Source organism: Gossypium hirsutum, chromosome A11 (assembly GCF_007990345.1).
Source record: "Gossypium hirsutum isolate 1008001.06 chromosome A11, Gossypium_hirsutum_v2.1, whole genome shotgun sequence".
Taxonomy (NCBI): Eukaryota; Viridiplantae; Streptophyta; class Magnoliopsida; order Malvales; family Malvaceae; genus Gossypium; species Gossypium hirsutum.
Window position 1 is genome coordinate 124,139,893 of NC_053434.1, and position 17,112 is coordinate 124,157,004.

The 17,112-nt window shown below is 36.1% G+C and overlaps 1 protein-coding gene and 1 non-coding gene across 5 annotated transcripts; both read right to left on the minus strand.

The window, feature by feature from the left end:
- Positions 1 to 430: 430 nt before the first annotated feature.
- LOC121209564 (pentatricopeptide repeat-containing protein At2g01860) lies at positions 431 to 2,992 on the minus strand. Of its 4 annotated transcripts, none has more exons than XM_041080382.1 (4): positions 2,649 to 2,928; positions 2,282 to 2,342; positions 712 to 2,115; positions 431 to 623 (listed from the first exon to the last, which is right to left on the minus strand). In XM_041080382.1, exons 3-4 carry the CDS (start codon positions 2,020 to 2,022, stop codon positions 564 to 566), a joined length of 1,371 nt encoding a protein of 456 aa, XP_040936316.1. In that variant the 5' UTR covers positions 2,023 to 2,115; positions 2,282 to 2,342; positions 2,649 to 2,928; the 3' UTR covers positions 431 to 563. The 4 variants fall into 4 exon arrangements, with proteins under 4 accessions (XP_040936316.1, XP_040936315.1, XP_040936313.1 ...); XM_041080381.1 differs by having other exon boundaries at positions 712 to 2,177; XM_041080379.1 differs by having other exon boundaries at positions 431 to 2,177; positions 2,649 to 2,992.
- On the minus strand, positions 2,966 to 3,038 carry TRNAE-CUC (transfer RNA glutamic acid (anticodon CUC)). Its single transcript has one exon. It is a non-coding gene; the product is annotated as a tRNA-Glu (tRNA).
- Between the last annotated feature and the right edge of the window lie 14,074 nt (positions 3,039 to 17,112).

A 17,112-nucleotide genomic window follows, 5' to 3' on the forward strand; every position in this document is an offset into this window, starting at 1 on the left:
TGATAATAGCACGACTACCAACGATATAAAGAAATAAAAGAGTACCAATGAGCTTAGCAACGATCTCTATGAAAAGACCAACACTTAAGCTCTACCACATCCCACAACAAGGCCGGTGGTTGGTGTACGTAGTCCCTCGCGTGCTGCTCATCAACTCGGCATTGTCTAATAATGATGTTTTCCATTGCCAGTGGAGGGTGTACGTAATATAAAACAACGTCTTCGGTTCAATTATATCCCTACTTCCAACTATGCCATGCATTTAAATATTACCTGAATATTTCAATCAAAATTCATTTCCAAATCATATACATAACAGCACACACACAATCCCAACTAAGTTATATTAAATTTGATTTAAACATTGATGGGCAAAAAATTGCAAGGTGTAATGATACAAAAAAGAAAAGGGTTAGATTAACAGTTGTCATCGCAGGAAGATGCCGATTTATAATAAACATGAGAATGGCGAAATAAATTAACAGTTTAACACCAAAATTCATAACCTAACTAACCTAAAATGTCTTTCTCAAGTTTTGTCAAATTTAACAAGGTACGTTTATCTAATGAAAAACCCGCCATACTGGCCTCCTTACAAACCTCCTTACACTTGCCCACCCTACCTGCAACCATATACATATTAATCAAGTCACGGTAAATATCATATGTTGGAGAGAAACCCGCTTCCTTGAGTTTGGAAAAATATCTCACCGCTCTTGCCAAATCCTTCAGGCCAATAAAAAGCTTTATTGCTACACGATAAGCAGGAAGATCCAAGAGACATTCCCTGGCCTCCATTTCCCAAACCAGAGCTAATGCTTCCATGTACTTGTTCTCAGAATAACGACTATGAAGCAATGTTGTGTACATCACCACACTGGGGTCACGCCCTGATTGCTTGAACCAGTAAAACAAGCTCTCCACAATCTCAAACTTCCTATGCCTAATGCAAACCTTCATGATCGCTGTACAGTCCTGCTGACTCAAATTCAAATCATCTCTTTCTCCAAGATCACCCAGTAACTCCTCTACAAGGATGTGTTTATCAGGATTCTTCCCAAGCTCCAATATTAACTTTGCGTAAATGCCTGGATCCAGCATTCTTTTACTTTGCTTCACAACCGAAAGAAGCTTCCATGCAAGGTTCAAGCTTCCACCTTTAACGAATCCTTTCACCATTGCCTCAATCAGACTACGATTGGTCAAGCTCGTGAACTTCTCCAAGTTGACAGGCAATTTTAATTCACGCTTCCTAGCCAATACTTCAACAGTTGAAGTCAAAATCCTATCATCCGGGTACAAGTGAGGCATCTTCTGAGCCCAACAGAAAGTTTGCAGAGCTCTTTGTGGAAGATCCATAAGACCCAATTCCCGAATTGTGATTGATAACGAACCCTTACGCAAAAAGGGCGCCCATTTATTGAGGACTGCAGACACATCATCATCGGAAGCCAGGTCTTTAATCTCTTTAGATAAGCCAATAAGAAAGCTTGGATTCTTATATAACTGTTGTGATACAGAAGCACGAGATGAGTTTACCCCAGGAGAAGCCTTCTTAACGTGTTTCTTTGGCATAGGAAATCCCAGTGGCCGTAGCTTGTGAGGAAGTGGGAGAGGAAGAGGCCTCTCTCTACCTACTTTTCCAGGTTTTTGAGGAATTCTACCCTGAAAAAGTGAAGATATGGCTTCAACCTCATCTGATTCCCAAGCAAGATCAATATTCACATGATCTTCTTCTTCGTCTTCTTCTTCAGGTGAATCATTATTGTGACCGTAAATTGACTTTATTTGTTCAGTGTCAGTGGACATGTCGGTTCCAGTTCTAGGTTTCTCCAAGAATAAGTTAACGCCAAAGTCAGGAGGGAGTTTGGTGCGACGCGGATAACGGCGGTTCTTGGGTTGCTTGCTATAGCAAATTCTTGTGTTGGGATGCGCCAGGTTAGTAACACAAATGCTCTGTTGTAGTTTTCCTCTCAAAGTTATGAAATGATATGTGGTGATGGATGAGAATTTGCAATCCATTTTCTTAATATTATCGTTCGTTTGTAGGATGAACCTTGTGCATAAAAAAGGAGATGTTCCAATACCTAACGGGAATTTCTTCAAACCGCTTATCTGCGACAAAAGTTATTCATTGACGACAGGCATTTTAAAGTATGCAGCTGTGGGCTTGAGAGCTGAAATGAAGGAAACTATGTAAGGCAAACCGGTACAGGACTTGCAGGGGGAGATTTTGATTTCTGGAAAAGGAATTGAAGTTGAACAGATTATGAAAACTTACATTCAATTCATCGCCTTTCGATCAAAACCAACACCAAACCAAACCCACCTTCACCCAAATCCTACACATCAATCAAAATATAAAATCAATAACCCAAAACCATAATAATCCCGTGAGAAGAACCAAGGTTTTTTGGAAAAAAGCTTTAAAAAATGAAAAGATTGTGAATTGAATAATAAACGCCCAATTTCATTCAGCAACTTTCAATCAAAAGTAGCACCAAGCCAAACGCTCCCTCACTCAAATCCCACAACATCCAACAGAGTCAGAATAAAAAAAAATCAATAACCCAAAACCAGAATAATCTCATATTAGAAACCAAACGAACTTGAAACAACTAAAAAAACAAAAATAAACGATGTCTCACCCACTGTCGATTGACGAAGACTTTGTTGTTTATTGTCGTGTTAGAAGTGGCAGAGAGTGCAATTCTGAAACTAATTACCTCCCTGCTGCCTTATTTCCAATTACTTACCTTTACTGAGACAGAGTGGCAGACTTTAAACCTTCGCATACTCTTGTGTGGCCAAAAGAGAAATACAAAAACCCATACCAGTAGTTACAAAGTGAGCAAGCAAAAAGAACAAAAAAAGCAAAAATAAAAGTAAGCAAGCAGTAACAAAAACCCATACCAGTAACAAAGTAAGCAAGCAAAATGGAAAAAAAAAACACAAAACAAAATATTTCCGTTGCCGGGACTTGAACCCGGGTCTCTCGGGTGAGAGCCGAGTATCCTAACCAACTAGACTACAACGGAATGATGACATATGTTTATTTTTGTTACAATATATTCATTAATTATTTGTCATTTTTAGAGGGTGGTAAGCAGGGTTTAGTTTGTTTCCCCATGTTTCTCACACTCTGCTTCCCTATCCATTACAACACTTTCTAGCTCGACCCTACTTTGTATTTTCAGTCATCTCAACAAGGTATGTTTTTTCTCCTCAATATCTTTCCCAAGGACTTTGATTTCGGCTTCTGAATGCTTACTGTGTAACACCGAATAATCTGTGAGCCATGGGTTGAATTATTCTTACATTCATGCGGCCCTTGGCCTTTAGTTCTCAATTGATGTGGAAAAGTTAATTGCTTTCTAGCCCTTCGTTCCTGCGATTTTAGCTAAAGTATAGTTGAGTTGATAATGGGTCGTTTCTCTGATTAGCGTTTTGATTGTATATTCTTAAGGATTTTCAAGCTACACTATTGATTGAGTCGTAGGAAAAGAAACGAAATGTTCCTTTTAGATGTTGCCAAGGAGGATGAATGAATGAATTCATATTAGAATTTATTTTTGTTTTTTTAGTTGTTTCAAGTTCGTTTGGTTTCTAATATGAGATTATTCTGGTTTTGGGTTATTGATTTTTTTTTATTCTGATTCTGTTGGATGTTGTGGGATTTGAGTGAGGGATCGTTTGGTTTGGTGCTACTTTTGATTGAAAGTTGTTGAATGAAATTGGGGGTTTATTATTCAATACATAATCTTTTCATTTTTTAAAGCTTTTTCCAAAAAACAAACCTTGGTTCTTCTCACGGGATTATTATGGTTTTGGGTTATTGATTTTATATTTTGATTGATGTGTAGGATTTGGGTGAAGGTGGGTTTGGTTTGGTGTTGGTTTTGGTTTTGGTCAAAAGGCGCATCCCAACACAAATATTATGTCGTGTTTATGTTAGGGGATGATACTGATTTTGTTGGGATTTGGTTCTAATTTTTATTTCTTAAAATTTCTTTATTAGAATATTCTGATGTCATATTTTTATTTTCCATATTAGAATAAGAAAGTAGGGATTCGCAATACGATTCAAATAAAAGCTCTTACTCTTGGGTTGGCCCATCCTCATTAATCAAAGTATTTGACGTAGAATTTCCAAAATCCAGTGGAGCATATCGGCAACCAGTACCCTTTCCGCTTGGTTTTGGGCTATTAGCATCAGCATAGTGTAAGAATGGAGTCAGGGGCGAAGGAGGAAGAGAAAGTGCTGGGATACAACTGCAAAAACGTGAAGAAAGTGGCGTTACTTTCAACACTGGCTGCACTCCTTGACGATCCAATTCTCGCCGATGTCCCTAAGAAACCCAGTTTGTCCGATGTCGATACCCTAATCAACCTTGAACTGGGGAGTGCCATGTGTATCTCTAGCTTCAAATTAGATGGAACCTTCTTCGGTACACTTCATATGCTCTCTCTCTCTCACACACACGCACAGACATACAGAGCTAGGCAGGCCTTCAGCCACATAGAATTTGTGTTTGAAATTAAATTCAGTACTTATTTGGATTGGTTTTCCTTGGAATTTGAAGATGTTGCGGTGATGAATTCAGCCACGGTGAAAGACTTGAAGCTCGCAATCAAGAAGTAAGTGATCGAGTTAGAGCAATCCAAGATGGGTCATCGACACATTTCATGGTTTATCATCTTGTTTTTGCTGTTAAACCACCCTCACTTTTTTTTTGGCCAGAACCACCCTCACATTAATTGGTGGCATTTTGATGTATTAGAGAGAAAAAAATAATGCAGAGCAATTACGTTTACTATAAAGTTCTGTTTTTGAAGATTATTTTATTTTTTCTTTTAATGTTTACTTTGTTTGTGGTTATAGGAGGCACGTTTGGGCTAATTTCTGCCTAGCATACCACAATGAGAAGCTCCTTGATGATGGCGCTGCACTTCAGGATTTTGGTGTTCGAAATAATTCTCAGGTGTTGTATATGGCCCCTTCACTTTTCTGGAATTTTTTTTTTATCAGTCTTTGCTCGTTTCCTGCTTATGATCTCACCTTGGAGCCTTAACATCCATTGACCTTGCAAATATCAATTTAAACAAGATTCATATGCTAATGAATTATGGGAATCCATCATCCCGCGTAGGTTTTTATAATATTGTTAAGAGGAAACCCAACTTAAAATTGATCTAGAAATTTGGTTCTCATTTACAATTACTGGGGCTATAATGTCTAGCAGCTGGCAGCATGTAAATTATAAACATAAAGAATTCCTCCTCCTAAGATGTTATGATGTGTATTGCAGGTACATTTTTTACCTTATGTTGCCTCAAAAAGTTCTGGGAGACATTCGAAGAGGAGAAAACACCGTTTCTTCCATGGCCTGAACAAGCATTCATGATGACATGCAATCATTCGGGCATCCCTGTTTTCTAATCCAACTCATTCCAGAAATTCACAATGTTCCATAGCAAAGTAAATGTGGTACAAGTACATTGGTTTCTAGTTGACATTTTAACTAAAATTTAAGGCTCTTGTAATACTAAATTTTTAATAAATTAGCTTTATCATATCTCGTATTCTAGTATTCTAGTTGACATTGATTTCTAGTTGATTTCTTCAGAAGCTGATAGTGTTCGCATTTCTTTTCTGACAATTTATTTGTTTTTCACTGTTTCTCGATGCCATGTTCAGTTGTGAGTAGTGCATGTTGTATCTTATCATGATTTACTGGATTATTGTGGTTTTGAACTTGTAACATTGTGTTTCTCATTCTTCCTTGTTTGGTTGCTCATAAAACTGAGGGAAAATGGGTATTGCAAGGTGTTGTATTGTTGTTCTGACTTTTAGTTACGGAAAATACTTGCTCAACTAAGTTTAAGAGCATTTTTGTAAGCAGACAAGAGGATCTTTATCTGTAAGTCCTCAAATGGAGGTTAATATTTTAGGTCCTTCTGTTATCTTTTTCCCCATTTTGAATTATGGGACCAAGGAATGTTCTAACTTAATTTTTTATTGTTTGACTAATATTTGAAGGATTTTTGGATTGAGAGACCTGAAATAATACCTCCTTTTGTAGTTCATTAAGGAAGGAAGTAAGAAGAGATTTTGGGATCAATTAACATCAATTTTAACTAGAAGAATGTGGTCATATTTGGAGTTTAAGTCTCGCATTTTATCTGGTGCTAAGCTGGTGCGTATTAGTCAGTCCATGGATCAATGCACATTCGGTTTTGTTTTCATACTGCTAGGTGCTTGTACTCATCAGTAAGGATCTAGGTATATTTTCTTTAAAATAGTTGAGTGGAGCTTATCGATGAACTTTGTTGGAATTGTTTGTGTGCTGGTGCTTATATGATTTGGATATGGATTTTGATTGAAATATTCAGTTAATTCCTAAATGCATGGCATGGTTGGAATTAGGGATGTAATTGAATCGAAAAGGTTGTTTTCTATTACAAAGTAGTTACGAGTGGTTTTTGTGTTGAGCTAGAAGATGTTAACTATGTGCTGTTTTCTTTCTTATGAAGAACACAGTATATTTGCCTTTTTTGATCTTAAAGTGAGAGTTTTCTTTCAAAGTTCCATATTTGAACTGTATTACTAGTTTATTTTTCAAAAATTCCAGAGTACTCATCTTTTGCTTTGGTATTGTTAATTATGTAGCAACAGAAGAATTTCCAAGTTTTCTCCCGAGATCATAGATCTCACTTGAGCTTTGTCTGAGCATAGAATGTTGGGCATGAATTAATAGGAGGATGAAGCGGGCCACATGAGTAACTGTTTTATCCCTTAAATCAACTGGAAGATCTGGGTAGGGAATTTTATTCATTTCTACTATGATAATGACCCGTTCTGCTTTAATGCTAATTGATCAGATTAGAAGTAATTGTTTTCGTCAAATACTACAATCCTGCCTAGCTGATGATGAGGAAATTACTTCATTTTATATTGTCTTACCTCCGATCAGGCCAGCTTCCTTCCCATCATTCGAAGTTTAAATCCTCAAATATATCTATTCAATTCATAGCTCCCTCATTTCTTCGCCCATTCTCTCTCACTCTCGTTTTCTTTTCAATTTTTTCCTGTCATTCTTTTTTAGCTTTGGGTAAACACAGGCCAAAAAAACACGCTACAGTAGGTAGAGGAGTTTTCGTGAGATAGAAACCCTAAGTTTTCTCTGGCGTTTCTTGTGATTTTTTAAATCCGCTGCTTCATCTGGGACATAAATGAACACATAATGTTCTTCTTGGTAAAACCTTTGTTTCTATTGTAGAAATCTCCTGTTTCCCAATTTCTCAATGATCTCTCTCCTATAATGCCATCCAGAGCGAGAGCATCACTGTGTAAGAATAGGCTTTCTGAGTCCAGTTTTACATTGATTTCTTCATTGTTTAACTCACCACATTTAAATATAGACCTACGACCAATATGCTTAAGCTTCCTTCAAAGGTGTTTTTTTTTTCACTTAGGATATTTTTGGAAGTCTAACCAATCACTTTGCTCATAACTAAAGATTGTTTTGTTTATGTTAGTGATGAAATTGGTGGGTCAAGTTCAAATGGTCGCAACCAAGACGATTCTCTGATCAAACATGGTGAATACTGGGCTCAACATGATGAACTACATGGTGCTTGTTTCAATGCCTCGCAAGTGACCACAGGAAAAACTAATGATAACACGAATGATGGCATGGTTGAGATTTCCGATGATGAAAGGTTGGATACGATGTTGGAATTTTCATCTAAGAACATCTGGGAACATGTTGAATCTGATGAATTTATGGAACATGTGCGTCAAGGTTTGGATTCTCAGCCCTCTTCCCTTCGTGGAAATCAGGCCACGTTAATTCAGCTCCCATCTCATATTCTACCATTAAACCGTGATCCCTTGATCTCACCAGCTGGGAGGGTCGGTGATCATGTTGATAATGATCACCATGGAGTTTGACCATTAAACCCTGATCGCTTGATCTCATCAGCTAGGAGAGTTGGTGATCATGTTGATAGCGATCACCATGGACTTTGTGTACCAGAAAATATGGAGGATTCTCAGAAAGTGTCATGTTTTCACCAGCTCATAATCCCTTATGAACATTTTGCTGACAGGGTTGACCAACTATCCAAATCCCAAGATAGCTCAAAAGGGGAGAGGCAAGTTTCACATTGCTTTCTTAGCTGTGGGATTTATTGAATTCAGGAATAAACATTCCCAGATGAGACTGAAGCCTGGAAACACTGCAACTGTAGAAGATCCAGATGTTGGAAACTGTAAGTTCACATGCGAGACAGAACATTTCACTTAAGTAATATGTTACTCGGACTTGGTTTAAGCATATACCCGAGATCGGTATGTTTCATTTTCTTTTAAGTTTTCTTCATGTATTTAGAAGATGTTTGGAACATCATACTCCAAATGCTCAGAGGGTGCTCAAAAAAAGTGAAGATGTTTGGAACATCTGTTGAGTTTTGTTGTTTGTTGTGATTGGCAGTTATTGTGAATGCTTTGCAGCAGGGATTTACTGCAAGGATTGTTGTGCATGTGATAACTGTTTGAACAAGCCAGATTATGAGGATATTGTTCTTGATATTCGACATCAAATTGAATTGCGTAACCCTCTCGCATTTGCTCCACCTCTTGTTAACCCGCCTAATGATTCCCCTAATTTTACTGTAATTATAACTTCTATGATCTTACACTTTTTTCCCTTTAAATTTGTGTAATTTCATAAGTGTTTGACATGATGAACACTCCATCAGCCAGGCGCAAAAGCGGATGCAAATGCTGGAGGTCAAAATGCCTAAAATAGTATTGCGAGTGCTATCGGGTATGTTTTAACTTTTTAGCTCCATGTTACTTATGTTGCTCCCGATTTCCTTTTTTATTTTTAAGAACTTGTATTCAAGATCCATGTGTAATATACGCCTGGACGTAGATATGTTAGATGACCCTCCAAGTATATAAAAAAACTCTTTAAATTATTAAACAAATCAGTGTTAGACATAAACTGGCAACACTCAAGTTTGTGTTTAATAGATGGTTGTCATCTTATTTCCTTTTCGGATGAAAAGTCAACTTGTTAAGATGATATAGTATATGAACTTAATTACCTCTAATCAATCTGAGTGCACAAACATTCTTCATTTATTTTTAGGTTAAGGATGCCACTATGAGGATTGTGACAATTCGTTTGGCAAGAAGTCAGGTAATTTCTAAACTTGAAAATGATTTAACATATCTATAAGGCCGCTACATTTGCACAAGCAGCCAAACTTAAGAGGGGGCTCCTGCCAAGGAGAAGGAACTAATAAATTGAGCCTACTTTCCTTTTTAAGCCATTGGTTAATGACTTCGGTTTTTATTGCATGAATTTGATTCTTTGAACAATCTTCTTGTGATGTTTTGGGTTTAATTCGAAATTTCCCGAATCATTAATGGTTGATGTGGAAATTTAATTAGGACAACGTGAAAAAGTTATGCTGTAATTTTCTGAACTGTCAAGATATAGGTATGTTAGGGGAAGCCTACTCTCTGTTTACTGGTAAGTTTAATCTTGAGTGTTAAATGAGGTTGATATCCTTTAATCTACAGTTTTTATATATTTAAGGTCAGGGAATAGCTGTTTCCAATTACTTGAACACTTGGCTGTTTTCATTTAATCTACAGTTAATATATATTTAAGGCCACTTTCCTTATACAATTGCTGTTTGATTTTCTTTTTTCAAGGAAAAATGCAGTTTGTATGGCATTGTTGTGTGTTTTCTAATAGAATCGAAAGTAAGAGACTTTGGGCTCAATTAACATCAATTTTAACGAGAAGAACATGGTCATATTTAGGGTGAAGTCTTGCATTTTATCTGGTGCTAAGGTTGTGCATATTAGTCCGTCCATGGATCAATGTATATTTGGTTATGCATCTTCTCTTCTGTAATGTGCTACATCTCTGCTCTTAACAACGACCCTTTTCGTGCTTCATTTCATCTTTCTGACACATGTATTTAGCAGCTTTTTGGTATCTTCATTTTTCTTTTTTTCTCCCTTTTTTAGTGAAGAGATAAATGACTTTCTAGTAAAAGATATTTTATTGGTAACAAAAGAAATATGGCCTTAATTGTTCTTTTCTTCAAATGTTATTATTGATGATAAATGATGGTTTGAATTATTTTAGCATCTTAGTATTCACTGTATACATTTTTTGTCTTATCCATTTTATAAGTTAAAACATATAATCAATATTTTGGTCTCTGCACAGTATTTCATTGATTATTTTTAGATGAAATTTGGAGATGCTAGAACATAACTTAAGCTCTTTGGTATATTTTACAAATATTTTTATAGAATTGTGATTAATTCCATATGGACCTGGATGAGAAGGTCATCAACAGTTTGTTATCGTACTAAGTCATGGACTCTTCTGAAACTACTTTATTTGGAACTATCAAGTGAATCTTATCTTTTTTCATTTGTTCATATTTTTGTAACTTTCTTTTTCATTTTAATCTGTTGCTTACAATTTTGTAGCAATTGGAAAGTTTCCTTGAGTTTGAATAATCTTTGATAGACTTTTGTGTCAGTTTTGAGTTAGGGTTTTTAATTTTTTCTAGTCAATTTGGTTGGATTGGATTTGGTTGATCTCCAAATATGGATCAATGTTTTCTCATGTTAATTTGCTATGAAATAGCCTTTAGTTTTGTGTTAGGCTCGAGGTTAGGACCTTTCATTTCTCTGTAGCTTCTAGTCAGGCTGGCTTGGGCTTTTGAGATGTTGAGCAGTTAAATAGGTGACAATCAAAGATAATGTGTTGCCCTTTCTGTTAACACTAGCTGATATCTGATATTTGATCAACATTAAGTGAAACGTGATAACAAAATAACAAATGTTTTAATTAGAAAAGCATGAAAATCTTCAGCTATGATTATAGTGTTTGTTTGCAAAACTATAATCTGAGGTTGAAAGTTTTAGCTTTTTAACCTCTTAGTTTGATTTCTATTTGCAAATGTTAATTTATGTTATTGTTTTCTATGAATCATGCATTCACCTCGTCAGTTGCATGCGAGAATGAGCTAGTTTTATTTATCTGTTTGGGGGCAGGTTCACACGAATATATTCTTGCTGTTTCTTTAGGTTAATATGTTAATTCTTTTCTGCTAGGTTTAAGTTTATTTGACATTCATTTGCGCTAACATTATGTTTGTTTGCCTTGTTTTTGTTTGTAGGTCTTAGCTTTTAGGGACATAGCTCCCCAGGCTCCTACGCACGTTTTAATTATTCCAAAATCAAAGGATGGCCTAAGCGTAATTGGATTTCTCCAGTGGCTCTTTTTTCTATATTTTTTGAGATGGCCCTGCTACGTCTGAGCAGTAAACATTTATGCCCTCTATCATAGAGGAAACTACAATTATGGCTGGGTATTAATTTGGAAAAAAAGTATGGAGTATTGTTAAAAGAATGCTGCTAAAGTTTTGTCAATTTGATTTGCCTTTTGCGTTTTGCTCACTCTTGATGCTGTATGAGGAAAAGAAAGTGAAGGAAAATAGGAGTGAAATTAAATGGAAATTGTATCGAGAAATTCTGGTGGTAAAGACTAAGAGAGTCTTAGTGGTTATAAGAAGGTGGGGAACTGAAAGAACATCAATGCTGAGGAAAACCTTAAAACTTGATATGCAAGTATTGATAGGTATAGGCCATAAATTGAGCTTCTAAATGTATCTGTACAATGAAAAACCCTAATAAAACCTTAAAGCAATATCCATTATTCATCCTTGTTGGAAGAAATTGTCTTTAGAGTTAAATTGCATATACCCCTCCTTCCTTTAGTCAAAAAATATGACCTTCCCAATGAACAGAAAGTATGTCACCGAGTCTAGAATTAAAAAGCTCATCACCAAGTTATTTCAATCCATCAACTTATTGCAATCACTAAAACACATGTAAGGTGTGTAATGAAACAAAATAAGGTTCAAAGATGTCCGATGAAATAATTTAGTGTTAGAATTTGCATTTCGTGTATCCAAGGCTTGTGCATTTGTTTTCTATGTCATAATCATGTTTAAGGTGTCGTGTATTTATTATAAGTTTTGACATTATAAAGTGATTGGTGTTATATTGATTTTGATATGTTTCTGTGCTTGTGTAATATTGTATTTTAGCTATTTTTCTTTTGTCATGTACAATATTACCAGGTCTGTTTAGTAACAATATTTTCTCTAAAGGTCTCTTTTTAGGACGTCGGCCATTCATATTAACCCAAAGTATCTCTCTCTACAATCTCAAGTGAATTTTCTACAATCTCTCTTAATCAATTGAAAGAATGGCATAAAGAAATGCAAAACCTGTGATAACCCAACATGTCAATCTTCTGTGTGCCAAACTCATATGTTGCATCATCTTGTCCTCTATTTCTCTTCTTTCTTATCTTTCAATGGTGAAGTGATGCATTGGTGTGTTATACAGCTCTATTATAGGGTTGAATTATTTACTTGCTCCATCTTTGTAACCTTAGGCTGCTAAAAAGGTTCTCCAAATAACATGTTGCACCTAGTTGGACCTTAGAAGACAAACTAGCTCTTCTATTAAGCTCCATGTAATTAGTTATTTGATTTGTTGAAGCTATTGGTTAATTTAGATAATTTGATTATGCACTTCCTCAATTTACATATACCCTTGATTATCTCTTTCAAAAATGCCTTTTTTAATGCATTCAGATCTTGCATATGCAGTTTGATTTGTTTAGCCTCTGTTACTGAGATTGTCCATTTAAAAATTTTTGATGATAAACTTCCCTTTGCCTTTGGTGGCCATATTTTCAGCACTATTGAATTTAGTCTTTTGGTCTATGTCTGGATCTTTAGGCACTAGATTTGAAGCCAAACTACGTGCGTGCTTGGGCAAACATGGGTATCAGTTACGCCTACCAGGTTTGTTATATCCTGCACTGTTCTTTGATTGTCTTGACATTTATGAAAAGGGAACTGCATTTCTTACTTTATGTCTTCATTTCCTTTTGCACATTTCTGAGATGGTCAATCCTTCTAAATGAAAATTTATGGTTATGTGATCCGGAATTAAATCACCTTGTGTTCTGTATAATTTGTCAAGAGAATATGATAAGGCCATTGCATATTTCAAAACTGCTTTGAAACTTAAACCTAATAATTATTCTCTTTGGAATAAGATTGGTGCAACACAAGCCAACAGTGTTCAGAGTGCTGATGCAATATTAGCTTATCAACAGGTAGCCTCTTCATGATCCCCCCCCCCCGGTTGAATAGTGGTGGCCTATCTGTATACCACATGATATGTTAATTTCATAACTTCTTTTTTTTATAATTAAAAATTTATTTTCACTACCCTAAAATTTTGGTGTTCTCTTTACTAAGTTGGAGTACCTGTAATGTGTTAAATTCAAAATATATGGGTGCTAGGATTTTACTAAGGGTTAATTTGAATGGTGTGTTGTTTAATATTTTGCATGTTAGGCCAGAATAAAAAATTGAATTATGAAGGTGTTGACAATGTAGGCAAGGGTGCTGTAACTACCTGAACCATTTGAGGTGCAAGATGTAAAAAAAGCACTTTATTGAGTAAATTAAGGCGAATGTGTAAATTTTTGCTTCTTGTATCAAGGGGCCTTTTTTGCTTTTATACAAAAAATTGTGCCTAGGACTTGGCTTGTGCTTAATCAATTGAAAGGATGGCATAAAGAAATACAAAATATCTGATAACCCAACATATCAATCTTCTGTGTGCGAAACTCATATGGGTTATATCATCTTTTCCTCTATTTCTCTTCTTTCTTATCTTTCAATGGTAAAGTGATGCATTGGTGTGTTATAAAGGTCTCTTATAGGGTTGAATTATTTACTTGCTCCATCTTTGTAACCTTAGGCTGCTAAAAAGATTCTCCAAATAAGATGTTGCACCTAGTTGGACCCTAGAAGACAAAGTAGCTCTTCTATTAAGCTCCATGTAATTAGTTATTTGATTTGTTGAAGCTATTAGTTAATTTAGATGATTTGATATGCACTTCCTCAACTTACATATATCCTTGATCTTCTCTTACAAAATGCCTTTTTTAATGCATCCAGATCTTGCATATGCAGTTCGATTTGTTGCCTGTTGTGGCCATATTTTCAGCACTATTGAATTTAGTCTTTTGGTCTATGTCTGGATCTTTAGGCACTAGACTTGAAGCCAAACTATGTGCGTGCTTGGGCAAACATGGGTATCAGTTACACCAAACAGGTTTGTTAAATCCTGCACTGTTCTCTCATTGTCTTGGCATTCATGAAAAGGGAACTGCATTTCTTACTTTTTTATCTTCATTTCCTTTTGCATATTTCTGAGATGCTCAATCCTTCTAAATGAAAATTTACTAGCATACTCAGGTTCCACAAATTTACTATGCCACACTAAAAGGGGTTCAGGAAATCTATAATTGTTAAAAGTATTGTTGTGAATCACTAAAATTTTCCCATTGAGGAAAAAAAGAAGAAGAAGGATTCGGATATCATCCGTCTAAATATTCCTTTTCTTAATTGAGGGGAACTGCATTCCTTACTTTATTATCTTCATTTCCTTTTGCATATTTCTGAGATGCTCAATCCTTCTAAATGAAAATTTACTAGCATACTCAGGTTCCACAAATTTACTATGCCACACTAAAGGGGGTTCAGGAAATCTATAATTGTTAAAAGTATTGTTGTGAATCACTAAAATTTTCCCATTGAGGAAAAAAAGGAGGAGGATTCGGATATCATCCGTCTAAATATTCCATTTCTTAATTGAGGGGAACTGTGTGTGTTACTTTATTATCTTCATTTCCTTTTGCATATTTCTGAGATGCTCAATCCTTCTAAATGAAAATTTACTAGCATACTCAGGTTCCACAAATTTACTATGCCACACTAAAAGGGGTTCAGGATATCTATAATTGTTAATCTGATTGAGCATGTAAACAAATTTGCTTCCAGGGTATGTATGAGGAGTCGATCCGATATTATGTTCGAGCACTGGCAATGAATCCCAAGGCTGATAATGCATGGCAATATCTAAGAACATCTTTAAGGTATCATCCTGAAGTAGAGAATGTCTTCTAATCATGCGAATTAGTTCCACTTACATATCTCCATTTTTCATTTTCATTCTTGCAGCTGTGTTTCGCGGAATAATATGGTGGAAGCTTGTGATTCCAGGAATCTAGAGCTTTTACAGGAGTTTCCTCTATGAATAGAATATGATTTCGAATTTTTAAGTAGGATGGGTATCATGACTAGCTGAAACAGGGGCAAAATGTTACTGTCAAAAATCAATTCAAAAAGCTGTAAATGCTGATGTACCCGACAGGTTGCAGCTAGGGCCATGCTGGTAGATGTTATCTGGGGGGAACAAATAATGTTTTGTATATTTTATTTATGTCTCAACACCATGAAGTATGTAATTTTGTTAAACGGGGCATGGGATGGTTGATAGCGAAAGATAATGTTTGTTAGGTTATATGAAAACAGGAAAAGCAATTACGGACTAGTGATTTGCTGCAATAAGCTACTTCGTCTTTCACTTAAATGTAATTGCTGATTGTTGAAAATGGTACGGAGCGACGAACAACTGGTCTGCCCAGTGCAATTTGCATAATCTTTGACTTGATTCAGCATCTTCACATCCACCCTACTTGGGTTGGGGAATTAAAAACTGCATAACCAAAATCACAGAAATACTGTCTGCTGCCGTATCAGTTACGGACGCATTGTAGTTTATTTTTTAGTCTTTTGGATTGAAAATATTTGGAGAAAATCCAAGCAAAATCAAAGTGTTCCGTATGAGGTAATCATTCAAAAAATCAAGATGTGTTCAGTGGTTAAACCACCTTGTTTTCAATATATAGTTCTCAACAAATTTGGAAAAAGAATTCGTTCGAAATAACACTAATCTCGATGGAGAGATGACAGCTTATTTGATTGGACAGTAATAATATTTTATGGTCTAAAATGAATTTGTACAATAGTGAAATGTTCAAATATTAAAAGTTCAGAATATAAGAAGGACCAGATTCGCATGACAAGGGAACTGCTCCTACTTTTACATCTAGAACTACTGCTCTGGCGATGGAAACGTCTGTTGCTGGGAATGCATCACTTGAAGGTTGCTGTTTGGATTCTATGCTCCACCACCACACCAGCATCGTCGTCGTCGCCGCCGCCGTCACCTAGGGTTTCAAGTCCTTCAACTTTCCCCTTTCTCGGTTTCGTTCTACAAATTTCCGAGCTGGATTATCTCTCTTTCTTCTGGCGAATCTCAATGCGCCGCTGGTTCAGCGGCTTTGTTTATCATATTTCTTTCCTGTCCCATCTCTCTAATATGTGTATCAGTTTCTGTTGTTGATCAGTTTGGAGCAAAAAAAAAAAAAAAAGGCTAGGTTTTGGTGAGATTAGTTTCTATTAATTAAAATTTTGAATCTGAGGGTTTTTGTATTTGTATTTTTTTTTTTGTTTCGTGGGATTTGAATGGCATTGGGCGATCTGATGACGTCACGATTTCCGCAATTGTCGTTGGCGGTATCGAATCATGTCATCGACGGTAACGTCAGCAGTGGCGGCTATCATGACGACGATGTTGATTCTGCTGACTTGATGTCTCAGAGGAGGGATTTAGATGCTGCATCAACTAGCAGTTACGCCAATGCCGTTACTTCCACGGCCACTGTGCCTACGACCATGGCTTACTTGCCGCAAACTGTTGTTTTATGCGAGCTTCGGCATGCTGCCTTTGAAGCTTCCACGCCAACTGGACCCTCTGAAAGTGGCCTTGCTTCCAAATGGCGCCCCAAGGACAAAGTCCTTTCCTTTCTAGGTTGTTTTCTTCTATTTTTTGCTTACCATTCGTTTGACTGATTATATCTAATAATGGGTTTAAGAAAAAAAAATATTTACATTGCAGTAGGAAAAGATGGGATTGTGCAAATAATTAGAATTTCCTATTGATATTCGGAAGTAAGAAAATTTGACTTCGTTTAGAGTTTATTAGAAATGTTGCTAAAATTGGTTCATATCTATGCCATTTTGGGTCTAGAACTAAAATTTTAATAGGGCTTTAGTACATTGGATAGAAGG

Coding starts and splice junctions, on each gene's coding strand:
- LOC121209564 (XM_041080379.1), bottom strand. CDS start 2,022: ATGGATTGCAAATTCTCATCCATCACCACATATCATTTCATAACTTTG.